This window comes from Ostrea edulis, chromosome 3 (assembly GCF_947568905.1).
Source record: "Ostrea edulis chromosome 3, xbOstEdul1.1, whole genome shotgun sequence".
In the NCBI taxonomy this organism is placed as follows: Eukaryota; Metazoa; Mollusca; class Bivalvia; order Ostreida; family Ostreidae; genus Ostrea; species Ostrea edulis.
In genome coordinates this window covers 91,985,574-91,998,597 of record NC_079166.1, presented here as the reverse complement: position 1 = coordinate 91,998,597, position 13,024 = coordinate 91,985,574, and the positions used below count along the sequence as shown (strand labels likewise).

At 37.8% G+C, this 13,024-nt stretch overlaps 2 protein-coding genes across 2 annotated transcripts; one reads left to right on the top strand and one right to left on the bottom strand.

Moving 5' to 3' along the window:
• Positions 1 to 445: 445 nt before the first annotated feature.
• On the top strand, positions 446 to 7,724 carry LOC125672739 (uncharacterized). Its single transcript, XM_048908959.2, has 5 exons — positions 446 to 637; positions 972 to 1,412; positions 3,277 to 3,327; positions 4,469 to 4,618; positions 7,150 to 7,724. The coding sequence occupies exons 1-5, from the start codon at positions 469 to 471 to the stop codon at positions 7,524 to 7,526; spliced, it is 1,188 nt and encodes a 395-aa protein (XP_048764916.2). The 5' UTR covers positions 446 to 468; the 3' UTR covers positions 7,527 to 7,724.
• Positions 7,725 to 8,889: 1,165 nt separating this feature from the next.
• On the bottom strand, positions 8,890 to 12,717 carry LOC125674485 (uncharacterized). The gene is made up of 4 exons (XM_056161081.1): positions 12,311 to 12,717; positions 9,925 to 10,042; positions 9,321 to 9,420; positions 8,890 to 9,021 (listed from the first exon to the last, which is right to left on the bottom strand). Exons 1-4 carry the CDS (start codon positions 12,579 to 12,581, stop codon positions 8,890 to 8,892), a joined length of 621 nt encoding a protein of 206 aa, XP_056017056.1. The 5' UTR covers positions 12,582 to 12,717.
• Between the last annotated feature and the right edge of the window lie 307 nt (positions 12,718 to 13,024).

The following is a 13,024-nucleotide window of genomic DNA, read 5'->3' as shown; positions in this document are numbered from 1 at the left end:
TTCAATTAGAGCTAAACAGCACGATTGGAGACATGCATCTTTTAGGTTAGTGAACACAGAGAATATTATTGAAACGATGCATTTCGTAAAGACCTCCCCAGTGATTAAAACGATTGTCTTTGTTTCGCATGAATTCAAACCGAGTACGACGATTAAAATTGGACTTCCGCTATCTACGTTATATCCGTGTTTAACCCTGAAATGTGCTATCTACCAGATAAGGCTGATAATCCCTTTAGTGTATTGTTTTCCTGCGGCTGGTGTAAGGAATCTCAAGAAAAGATTTATGCCGGATTGAAGACAGACAATACACAGACGTTTTTGTAATAAATATGTATATTTTCTATCACGAAATATTTATTTGAATTAGTGATACTTTGATATATTAAGAGTATAAGAGTAGTGATATTATTCATCTAATCCCGGACGTTGTCAGTCGAACTGACTCTTAAGTGATGAGAGTTACGGATGACGAAGCCGGACCTTGTCGTAATCATTGCACAAAACCAGTCGAACAATGTCAACAAGTCGGAATGTTTATTTCTCAATATTTTCGAACTTTCGAGACAACCAGTTAGAGATATGATTGATTTTCGTAGGAAAAATATATTCCCGATACTTATACTATTTGTGCTATGTAAGTACAAGTTTAGAATTATCAACGCTACGCTACAGTATATAAATTTCAGATTGCATATAATTGGAACGATAAGATTATTTTAAGATTTCCTTTGTATATCGATATTGCTACATGTAGTTGTTAAGTTACTCATTATAAAAATAATAAGTCATTCAAAGAAAGAGCAAAATAAATAAATAAATAAAAATACTCGAAATATGTTTAAAATTATATGATACTTCAACAATCATCATTAATTCATTAAAATATGTGAAGAAACTGCAATATCAATTTCATATTTTGAAATCTCTTCACTACATATATACAAAGGAGGTATAATATATTTCAACAGACAGGGGCTATAGAACGTCTGAAGTCAGAATATCTACACCAGACAGATACAGTTATCGCTATTTAACGGGGGACGGTGTTCCGACTCCCAACACCACCTACCTTAGCTTCCAGGTCCAAGCCTGCAATGACGCTCACGTAGCGTTAAAATCCTCGGGAAGGAAACCGCTAGAAATCGTTCTGGGTGGATGGAGTAACTCCAAATCTTGTTTTCGGACTGAAATTCAGGGATCATGTAGGACTGAACACAAAGGACGCATTTTAGACTGTGGGGAGTTCCAAACATTTTGGATCGATTGGACGACCAGACGGATAAGAGTGGGGAAAACAGACAACGGTATAAAGGATCCATTGCTGACCTATCGACTCAATGCAGCATTGTCTAATGTAGAAATTGGCATTACGACGGGATTTGGAGCTTCTGGTGTATGGGTTTTTCAAGGTTTGTTTTCAATGTCCTATTCATTATTTCACTCACAAATCTTTTAGAAGATGTTCTCTCTTCAGAAATCGCAAAACATCAATATCATGTTTACCCTATTATCCCTTTTGTTGAGGCTGAGTATCCTATGCAATTCATTTACCATACAAAGTGCTACTTCATCTGAAGTCATATTACAAAGCGGTTATCATACTCCATCAGAATCACTTAAGTCATTACACGTCTACTTCATCAAAATCACGTACGTCATTACACGCCTACTTCATCAGAATCACCTAAGTCATTACACGCCTACTTCATCAGAATCACCTACGTCATTACACGCCTACTTCATCAGAATCACCTATTTCATTACACGCCTACTTCATCAGAATCACTTAAGTCATTACACGCCTACTTCATCAGAATCATCTACGTCATTACACGCCTACTTCATCAGAATCACCCAAGTCATTACACGCATACTCCATCAGAATCACTTAAGTCATTACACGCCTACTTCATCAGAATCACCTTAGCCACTACACGCCTACCTCATCAGAATCACCTAAGTCATTACACGCCTACTTCATCAGAATCACCTAAGTCGTTACACGGCTACTCCATCAAAATCACCTACGTCATTACACGCCTACTTCATCAGAATCACCTAAGTCATTACACGCCTACTCCATCAGAATCACTTAAGTCATTACACGCCTACTTCATCAGAATCACCTACGTCATTACACGCCTACTTCATCAGAATCACCCAAGTCATTACACGCCTACTTCATCAGAATCACCTAAGTCATTACACGTCTACTTCATCAAAATTACGTACGTCATTACACGCCTACTTCATCAACATCACGTACGTCATTACACGCCTACTTCATCAACATCACGTACGTCATTACACGCCTACTTCATCAGAATCACCTAAGTCATAACACGGCGGTGAATCTTTATTCTCCTTGCTCATAGAATAATCATAAGAAAATATATTAAGTATTGTTTCACAGCTCGTAACACCAGATATCACTGACACAGTAGTGGTTGCGGCAAAGCAATGACACACATTCAAATGAATTGAAGTTTGTGTCCCTTTATAAACCTCAAGGTTAAAAAATTCGAGGGTCGAAATGTTCTCATAATTAATGCAAGATCAAGACATAAAGTTCACGGCGGAAGTGATCGGTTAACAGAGGGTGCTTACTCCTCCTGGATAGCTCATATCAGATCTGGTATATCCAAGGGTTCCGCATTTGCCCAACTCGTAATTTTGTATCTTTAATAGGAATTATGAGATTTATTACTACTTGTTAACTTCACTTGTTCATCTTTACATGGAACTTACATCGTGGTTTGAAGATGACTCCCTTACGTGGAGACATTGAAAGCTCTAGGAGAAGCACTACATATTTTCACTTTTGCTTTGTGTATTGGGCCGTAACAGTGGGAGTTATTTAACATATCAACACTTAATGTGACACAAATTCTCCGTTTTGAAGGTCATATCTGAAACAGACGGTGACTTTCACTCCTAACATTGGCCCCTTGTCGTAATAGTCATTACCAGTATTAAAATGTTGAAATGATTTAACGCTGCATTTGAAAATCGAACATGTGACCTTCTGGCTGCGATGGGAGTGCCCTCATGACTTATCTAGGTATTGTGATGGGTCAATGCACGATACGCGATATAATATAATGGTAATGTCTTGTAATGTCTTAATAATTTGTCAGTTTAGTCTTAGGTTGATCAGTTTAGACATGGATTAATCTGTTTAATCATTACTCATAGTTTGATCAGTTTAGTCATAGTAATCAGATTAGTCATAGTTTATAAAGCAAACAAACTTTGTATGATTATCTATTGCAGGACCGACTACTCCAACACCAAGCATAACAACGGCAGCAACACTTTCATCTTGTGAGATTATTTTTCTATCTTTGTCTTGAAATAATTTTTATTACCACCAATTGTACTTTTTTCATGGATATGTAGTAATGCAGAGAGTGTTTTTATTCTTCTGTCCTTCTTTCCCTTTTTTTTTTAACCTATTCTTTAATGCTCTTCTCTTGTATAAAAGTAATCTTTGAAATAGATTGTCTTACTATTCAGGGCCCTTTTAACAAAAAAAAAAAAAAAAAAAAAAAAAAAAAAAAAAAAAAACAAACCAGCCAACAAGACTAAAAATGTGACATAGTTCTAGAAACTCACCAACTTAATTAATCAATTTTAAATAAAACTACATATTAGAATTTTTCTTATTCACATCAAAGTCACAATTTGATAAGAACACAGAGTGAAATATATTGCAGGAGAAGATTTTGTTCTCAGTCATAAGGTATGTTGTAAAACGTGGTCCTGTATATTTCTTTAATTTCTATGATGCTTTTATTATTCTTGTGTGTTATTCGCTAGAATCAATACATTTTCATGGAAATTGTTGATTGCCGATATTAGTGAAAGCAGTATAATGGGGAGGGGGGGGGGTGGTGGTCAGACTTCATCGTTACAAATTGTAATCCTTAATTGTACTTCAGGCGACTCATTTGCAAAAGTTTTCAATCCGTGTGTGATGCTATATCCTATAAACAACAACTATAAAGACAATTGTTGATAATACTTACATGTGTACGTATATTTAAACGTTTACCTGATCAAAATATAGGACTTATAGCGGGTGTGACCGGTCGACAGGGAATTCTTACTCCTCCTACTCACCTGATCCCACCTCTGGTATGTCCAGAGGTCCGTGTTTGCCCAACTCTCTATTTTGTATTATTTATAGGAGTTATGAGATTGATCGTGATTTTTTGTTTTCACCTTTTCATATAAAAGACAAAATGCGATAAGCAGCCTACTCCGCATATATTGAAATCCAGGGGACTAATCTTAATGGCTCCTTATATCTCCAATGTTGACTTCCATATAGAATGTTACTGGGGTTTATTTCAGCTTCAATACACATGCCATAGGCAGTTCAATATAAGCGACTTCAATGTAAGTGAATTAGACTGTAAATGTCAGCATGCTTGAATTGTATATTTCCGCTTCCTTACTACAGCTAACTCCCAGCTGGTGGAACTCTCTCGGGGCGCCTCTACTGGACAGGGTAATAGCGTTGCGGTACCAATCACGTTGGGGATCCTGTCCGTTGTAGCAGTGGCGCTAATCGGAGTGTTTGTGTGGAGAAAGAAATTCTACAAACCATATGGTATACTTAGAAAAATAGGAAGCCATCTGTATAAGCTGTCATCTTATATTTACATTTCTGATGTGTTTTTTCCCTTCTATATATCAACTCATCGCAATTATAGTCATTACTTCATGAACGCGATGCAGTGGACAATGGGAATATGAATCTTTATAAATATAGTAAGTCTATTTTGAATTTGGGTTTTCTAACGGAGATAAAAGTACAATCTGAAAACGAAAATTAAATTTCATGAAGCATGATGGGTAAAACTACGCAGTTCATGCTCCACGTATTTTCAAGAATGAAAATCATTTCTTAACTTTTGCATTCAATATGAGATGTATTTTGATATCACTGTTCGTTATCTTCACTTGTTCATTCACTGTTTGTTACATTCACTAGTTCATTCAATGTTATATTCACTTGTTCATTCACTGTTTGATATATTCACTTGTTCATTCACTGTTTGTTATATTCACTTGTTCATATTAACTGTTTGTTATATTCACTTGTTCATTCACTGTTTGTTATATTCACTTGTTCATTCACTGTTTGTTATATTCACTTGTTCATTCACTGTTTCTTATATTCACTTGTTCATATTAACTGTTTGTTATATTCACTTGTTCATTCACTGTTCGTTATATTCACTTGTTCATTATTCACTGTTTGTTATATTCACTTGTTCATTCACTGTTTGTTATATTCACTTGTTCATATTAACTGTTTGTTATATTCACTTGTTCATTCACTGTTCGTTATATTCACTTGTTCATTATTCACTGTTTGTTATATTCACTTGTTCATTCACTGTTTGTTATATTCACTTGTTCATTCACTGTTCGTTATATTCACTTGTTCATTCACTGTTTGTTATATTCACTTGTTCATTCACTGTTTGTTATATTCACTTGTTCATTCACTGTTTGTTATATTCAGTTGTTCATTATTCACTGTTCGTTATATTCACTTGTTCATTATTCACTGTTTGTTATATTCACTTGTTCATTCACTGTTTGTTATATTCACTTGTTCATTCACTGTTCGTTATATTCACTTGTTCATTCACTGTTTGTTATATTCACTTGTTCATTCACTGTTTGTTATATTCACTTGTTCATTCACTGTTTGTTATATTCAGTTGTTCATTATTCACTGTTCGTTATATTCACTTGTTCATTATTCACTGTTTGTTAAATTCACTTGTTCATTCACTGTTTGTTATATTCACTTGTTCTTTATTCACTGTTCGTTATATTCACTTGTTCATTATTCACTGTTCGTTATATTCACTTGTTCATTCACTGTTTGTTATATTCACTTGTTCATTCACTGATCGTTATATTCACTTGTTCATTCACTGTTTGTTATATTCACTTGTTCATTCACTGTTCGTTATATTCACTTGTTCATTATTCACTCTTCGTTATATTCACTTGTTCATTCACTGTTTGTTATATTCACTTGTTCATTCACTGTTCGTTATATTCACTTGTTCATTCACTGTTTGTTATATTCACTTGTTCATTCACTGTTTGTTATATTCACTTGTTCATTCACTGTTCGTTATATTCACTTGTTCATTATTCACTGTTCGTTATATTCACTTGTTCATTCACTGTTTGTTACATTCACTTGTTTATTCACTGTTCGTTATATTCACTTGTTCATTCACTGTTTGTTATATTCACTTGTTCATTATTCACTGTTTGTTATATTCACTTGTTCATTCACTGTTTGTTATATTCACTTGTTCATTCACTGTTTGTTATTTTGTTCATTAACTGTTTGTTATATCCACTTGTTCATTCACTGTTCGTTATATTCACTTGTTCATTCACTGTTTGTTATATTCACTGGTTCACTCACTGTTTGTTATATTCATTTGTTCATTCACTGTTTGTTACATTCGCTTGTTCATTCACTGTTCGTTATATTCACTTGTTCATTCACTGTTTGTTATATTCACTTGTTCATTCACTGTTTGTTATATTCACTGGTTCACTCACTGTTTGTTATATTCACTTGTTCATTCACTGTTTGTTATATTCACTTGTTCATCAACGTAATATTCCCTTAGTTTTCAGGATTCAGAAAAATATTGCATTAGAAAACAATAATAGATACGATACATGCTACATTACGTTTCTGAAAGTTACTATTTGATGAGTCTACCAGTAGTTTTTATTGCAGACATTCTTAAAATGATATGTTAGGTGTAAAACACAATGCCAGTGTTTCAGACAAAGTGAACACGCAGTGTAAAAATGACGCAGTTTAAAACGGATATCAATATCAGAAAAACTATTTTTAGGATATTTCTTTCTTTTGTAAAATAGCAAACCGGATTTCTGAGAAATTGAAGACTCTATAAGTAAGGTTATTGTTGTATCTCGTCGAAAAGTTTATCTTTACTGTCATAACGTAACATCTAAACATCACAATTATAAGAAAAATCTATAAGAATTAATTGATAATGTTTGTAAAGATGTACAAAAAATCATGAGAATGTAGAATCAACAGTTTTACGTTTGAATTGTTATTTGTAGGTCATACTTCGGACGTTCAGATGATAAACCCGATGTATAACGAGAAGGAAATGAACACATACGAGATTATACGAAGGTCTCACCCGGAGGATAACATGTACACTGACCTGAGTCCTCTAGACGTCACAAAAATAGGGGACACCCACGGGTATTATGACGTCGCAAAACCTGTTCAGGAAACTAACACACATATGTATGAGGACACTAACGGACAACGCTCCAGATATCCCCGAAATTCCCGAAATTCTCGGGTGTTCGGTCAGACACATTATGACGAAATACTGGGAATGGAAAACCAAACAGCGGAAGGGAACCAGCAAAAATATCATATTAATGACACATACCTCGTACCACAACCCTCAATAAAGAGGCGGTAACTCATAACACAAAAAGAAATCTGAAGTAGTCGTAACATATATGTACGATACTATATATTTTCTTCAGTTCTAGAAAGGACCTTTAATTTATCAGGTTTAAAACAACAGCAAATATCTTATTCATCCAAAGAGAAACAGGGGGATTACATTTTTTGCTTTTACTTCCGTCAACAGAAATAAAGTTTTAAAAGTCTCGTATTTTGCGTTTTTACAAGTATGTGATATTCTTATTTCTTGGTATTGTTTAATATGGTATCTTAATTAGTAATTACAAGGCGACATTAAACAAATATTGTGAATTTTATCAAAGGGTCGAGATTGTTCCCCTACATGTACGCTATATCTTGTCACGAATTATCACCGATTCCTGTCCAAAAATAACACTGTACAACCACTATAATAATGAACGGTATTTATTTGTTTTGGCGCTCTTGGCCGCGGTGATGGTTGGGGGCTACCACAGAGCCGCCCCCTCAACAATTAATTAATCAATCAAATGTGACGGTCCCAGATGGGCGAATTGCGCACTGGGTAAACGCAAGTGCACAACGTCACCAAATGCAAATACAATAAATCAATCAATAATACAAGAATTAAGATATTAAATCAATCAATCAATAGTCCGGCAATTCAATGTCAACAACAATTCAATCATTCAATCAGCAATTCAATCATCAATCAATACTGCAAATTTTCAAGTTCATGGCATGAAGCTGCAGAATATTGGGTGCACTCCTCCATTTGAGTTGGGGTGCGCCGAAACGCCACTTGCACGTGCCACACACGCCCGTGAAACAGGAGCGTTTGTGGGACTGCAACCGCCACCAAGGGAGTGCCAAGAACCGTGGTGACGGCGGCAGTACGCCAACTCAAATGGTCACCGCTAACCAGATTGCCGCAAATCGAAACAGGTCTAAGGAAACGCATTAACCCTGCCACCAATGAAGGTTTCAAGGGCACCTTGTAGATTATTGAGAAATAAGTCATTCCCGAGCTGTGACAGATGCACACCATCAGAATGATACAGGTGAACGGGCTTAGCTTCAAATTGTGTGTTTGATGAACGCCCCACCCTTTGAAGCTATTAGCCTAATACCCTCCCTGTTAATTCTTGCTCTGGCGTTTTCCATTGCCTGTATCTGTGTAGAATACCGCCAACTAAATCTAGGTAGCAGTGAGGACCACACTAATTTCACACTAAGAAAAAGTTTGGTTATTTCTAGTACAGCAGACTGAAGAAGTCTGACCAGTGACCACAGGCTGGTACGGCCTGGGTTGTTTGCCCCACAATGAACAATGATAAGATCAGGAATATCTTGCACCTGCTGTAATATTTTAAGTTTCGGCACCAACTCGTATAAATTCATACCCCCGTAAACTTGCCACCAAATGGTCGTGTTTGGAACGTTAAGGTTTGGTCCCCCTGTCCTGGATCTGGCAGCCACTTCTGCCCTCTTAATAATGGAGGATCCAACAATCCACACTTTAATTGGATCTATGAAAAACTTGGTGAATGTTAGGCATGTAAAATACCCAAGGCATATGAACGTTAAGAGATTAGCGAGTATATATATGCAACATATCTCCATCGACCTGCCGCTTGAATAACTTCGGCTGACATGCCTTGTTGTGCGAGTGTAGTTGCTGCACCAATGCGAAACGAATGGGATTTGAAGTGCCTACTGTCTACCCCGCTAAATTAAGCGAGCGTGACAAAACTGAGGTAAACTGGTAACGAGTAAGAGGCTGACCAGAGTAATGACAAAATAATGGCCCCGCTTTCGGTGCCCTAACCTCCATATAATCGTGCATAGCCTGTATTGGACAAGTAGTTCCGGTCATCTTATGTACTGTCAATGTGGTGCCCCTACCTAATTGGTCAGTTTTCGAATATCTAATGTGAATTGTTAAATAGTTAGTGTGCAGGGAAATGTCCCCAGTATGTAAAACCCGATCCACAGAATTGCCCTTTGACAAAGCAAATTCCCCTATCCTAATCAAGGCATTAAAAGCTAGTGAGAATGATGCTTTAAAAAGAAGGGTCTCATACGTGCTAGAGCATACCACCTGTAGTTTATTTATGATTAGTTCCAAAATGCCCAATGTGATAGGTAAACGGGCATCCGATATTGAATTTGTGCGCTTCATACCCTGCAACAATTTCTGCACTATAAAATGTTTAGTCGGATCCGCATTCCAGTGGAGTTTGCAATAAAAACTAATGGCAGAGATGTATGCTTTAGCTGTGGATTGCTTGTAACCGTGTATGGATAAATGTGCAATAAATATATTGATGTGAGCATCCGGTGGTGGCCATGTGTTAGGTAGTCCCTGAATGCTATGGAAATGGTTGAATGCCTGAATACCCACCATATATGCTTGGTTGGTGTTTGCTGACAAGGATGAGTGTAAAAGGCGGCTTATTTCACTTGACAAAGCAACCTCTGGAACGAAGCTGGGATTAGCTGAAGGTTGTGGTCGGCTGTAGGTGCCAGGTTCCTGAACAAGTCCCACTGCTTGCGAGATATAGAATTAGCAATTTTATTTGTTTTCCCAGGGATATGCTGGGCTTTGAACTGAATATTGAAGTGCAATGTTTGAAGGATAAGTGGCCTAACAAACGACATGACCCGATGTGACTTAGATGACTGTTTGTTAAGAATGTGTACTAAGGCCATATTGTCCACATGAAATAGTATCTTTTTGTTTTGCAACCTACTGCCCCATACTGATATGGCTAGCACAATGGGCACAAGTTCTAAAAATGTGATGTCTGTCAAGATGGAAGTAATGGTCCAATCATGTGGTCATTGAAGGTAGGTCCACTGACCCTGAAAATAACACCCGCAACCTAAACTAGATCCACCTGCACTGTACGTGAACAGTTGTAAAGTGTTCTGGGTGGCCCACTCCCTCTCTGGGAAATACATTACACCATTGAATCCCCTCAAAAAACTTATCCATGTATTCATGTCTTCACGCATTGAGTGATTGATTATGATATGATGCGATGGCTTAGTGGGACCAATCGTGGCGTTGTAAAATCTATGGTTGAATGCCCTGCTACCGGGTATTGCTTTGCCAAAAAAATTTAACTTGCCCACCAGGCTCTGAAGGGTAGATAACTTAATTTTATTTTTCGAGACCCAGAAGAGTAGGAGATTCATGAGTTCGTCAACCTTTTCTCGGGGTATTCTAATTTGCATTTTGATAGTATCAATCTCCAGACCGAGAAATATTAAACAGGTAGTGGGTTGAACAGATTTATCCTGGTTCAAAGGTATTCCCATCTCGACACACATAGACTGAAATGTATGCATAAGGACATGACAATGGCTTGTATGCGCACTGCCTGCAAAAATAAAATCATCCAAGTAATGGTGAACCGTTTCAATCCCTGATTTAGCTATGACCAACCACTCTAAAAATGATGAGAACATTTCAAAAATTTTGCATGAAATAGCGCAACCAAAAGGTAAACACTTATCAATATAAAAACTGCCATTCATATGCAAGCCCAAGAGTTCGAAATCAGCTGGATGAACCCGAATTAACCTGAACGCACTTTTGATATCAACTTTTGCAATGAACGTCCCCTTGCCCAGAAGACTAATGGTTTGGACTACAGTATCGAATGAGGTATACTTAACAGATGTGTGAACCGGGTCGATATGGTGGTTTATACTATTTGACGGTGGGTAAGAAAGATGTGTGATCATGCGCCAACCGCCATCTGCCTTTGGAACGACACCTATTGGGGAAACGTGTAAATTATGCAATGGGGGGGGGGGGGGTGGTCAAAAGGACCAGCCATTCGCCCTTCAAGCACCTCTTTATGGATTTTTTTCTTGCAACACCTCTGTGTGCTCAGTGGCTGATACAAGATTACTACAAAACATTGGCAGTCGAGGACCCGAATACTGCAATCTAAACCCCCGAATTAGACCATTTTTTAATGAAATAGCTGATGTAGTGTCTGGGTATGTGTGGAGATAACTAACAACTATGCTAGTATTTATTAGCGAATTTGCCAGGGCCCATATATCCAGACTGCTGTCTGGTTTGGCTTGGGATAAAGGATTGTGACTGGTTGCTATTGGCCCGAAAGGGCTGATTGTTGCTTGGTCCCCCTGGTTTGCCCGCCTTAGCCTGGGTTTTAGCACAATCACTTGACGGATGGTTGTCGCCACACTTAAGGCAACGGTGTAGATATCTACACTGAATCTTGTGGCACGACCCCTTGTAATTATAATCAAAGCACTTGAGATACTGATTTGATGGTGGCTGGGGGGATGGGGTGTTTGAAGGGGTCATGTAAATGAGCCAAAGCTCTGCATCAACCCTGCCCCAGTCCATAGACAGATTGGTTGCCATACGCAAGCGAAACTGCTCGTCATAATTAGGCCAACCCTGTGAATTTTCTGTCCCCAGTCTAACGTCGTGGACGTACTTTAATAATTGCTGTGTTTTTTCTGGATGAGCAGCAATATATATGCTAGTAAATATGAGGAACGCATCTGTCCAGCGTTCAACAGTAGTGATTTTGTTTGATTGCTTAGGATGTGCAATAATCTGGCCAAATTTGTTGACTGAGAGAATAGATGCTATCTGAGAATTACTGCTGTCACGTACAAGCAAAGTGGCTAAATTAACAAATTCACCGTTGACTATTTTATGCTTAGTGTGGTTATCAACATGATATGCCAATGGGGCCAGGTTTGAATTGATCATTGTAGGTAACGGTTGTGGGCCCTGGTTAAATTCATTGTGCAAAATATCATTACCTGTACTCGGCGTTAATTCTACCCCAGGCTGCACCCGCTGTGGGGGTTGAAAGTGGTCTTTGGGCTGGAGGACAGGTATCTGAGGCTGGACGACAGGTATCTGTGTCTGGACGACAGGTATCTGTGGCTGGACTCCGCCATGTGCTACGCTGGGGTCAGCATTGCTCCTCCGTGTCCTGCGATTACGCCCTGTCTGTACTGCCTGAGCATGCTGAGACTGGTCCGACGTCGTGGATCTGGGTGCCCCCCTTTTTGATTTGGTCTTGTGCATATTTTAAAGTGATATGGATAGAATTGATGCTGCACCAAATTGATGACCACGCCGTTTGGAAGAATGTTCCAGAAAGGACGTGACGTGTACGTGTCAATATATATTAGACTATTGCAGAATTAAATTTCCCGGAATAAATAAGACCCCCCCCCCCCTTTCCCTTTTAGTAAAAACTGATGAGGATACAGTTACGGAGATAAATGCGCATATTCAAGACAAGCGTGGATATGCGATATTATTGTATTTTGAAAAAGGAAGCCTTTAAAGGGTCGCTACAGCTCATTTTCCATATTGATAAAAATCATCTCGATATTGACAATTTTAAACAATTTGAATGCATGAATTTGCTCTCAACTGCACTTTTAAGATCATCCGGAATTCAAAGGATTCTTCTTACTGACTCAGACTTTTAAATGCACATTTACATTACCTGATTTTGAATG

Excerpts from the sequence above, each read along its gene's own strand:
- LOC125674485 (XM_056161081.1), bottom strand. The coding sequence starts at position 12,581 with ATGCACAAGACCAAATCAAAAAGGGGGGCACCCAGATCCACGACGTCG. Across the intron at positions 9,421-9,924 it reads CGCCTTTTACACTCATCCTT|ATATTCGAAAACTGACCAAT; the intron begins GTCAGCAAACAC and ends AATTCACATTAG. Across the intron at positions 9,022-9,320 it reads CTATGCACGATTATATGGAG|ATCCAATTAAAGTGTGGATT; the intron begins GTTAGGGCACCG and ends AGTTTTTCATAG.
- LOC125672739 (XM_048908959.2), top strand. The coding sequence starts at position 469 with ATGACGAAGCCGGACCTTGTCGTAATCATTGCACAAAACCAGTCGAAC. Across the intron at positions 1,413-3,276 it reads TGGTGTATGGGTTTTTCAAG|GACCGACTACTCCAACACCA; the intron begins GTTTGTTTTCAA and ends TATCTATTGCAG. Across the intron at positions 4,619-7,149 it reads GAAATTCTACAAACCATATG|GTCATACTTCGGACGTTCAG; the intron begins GTATACTTAGAA and ends TGTTATTTGTAG.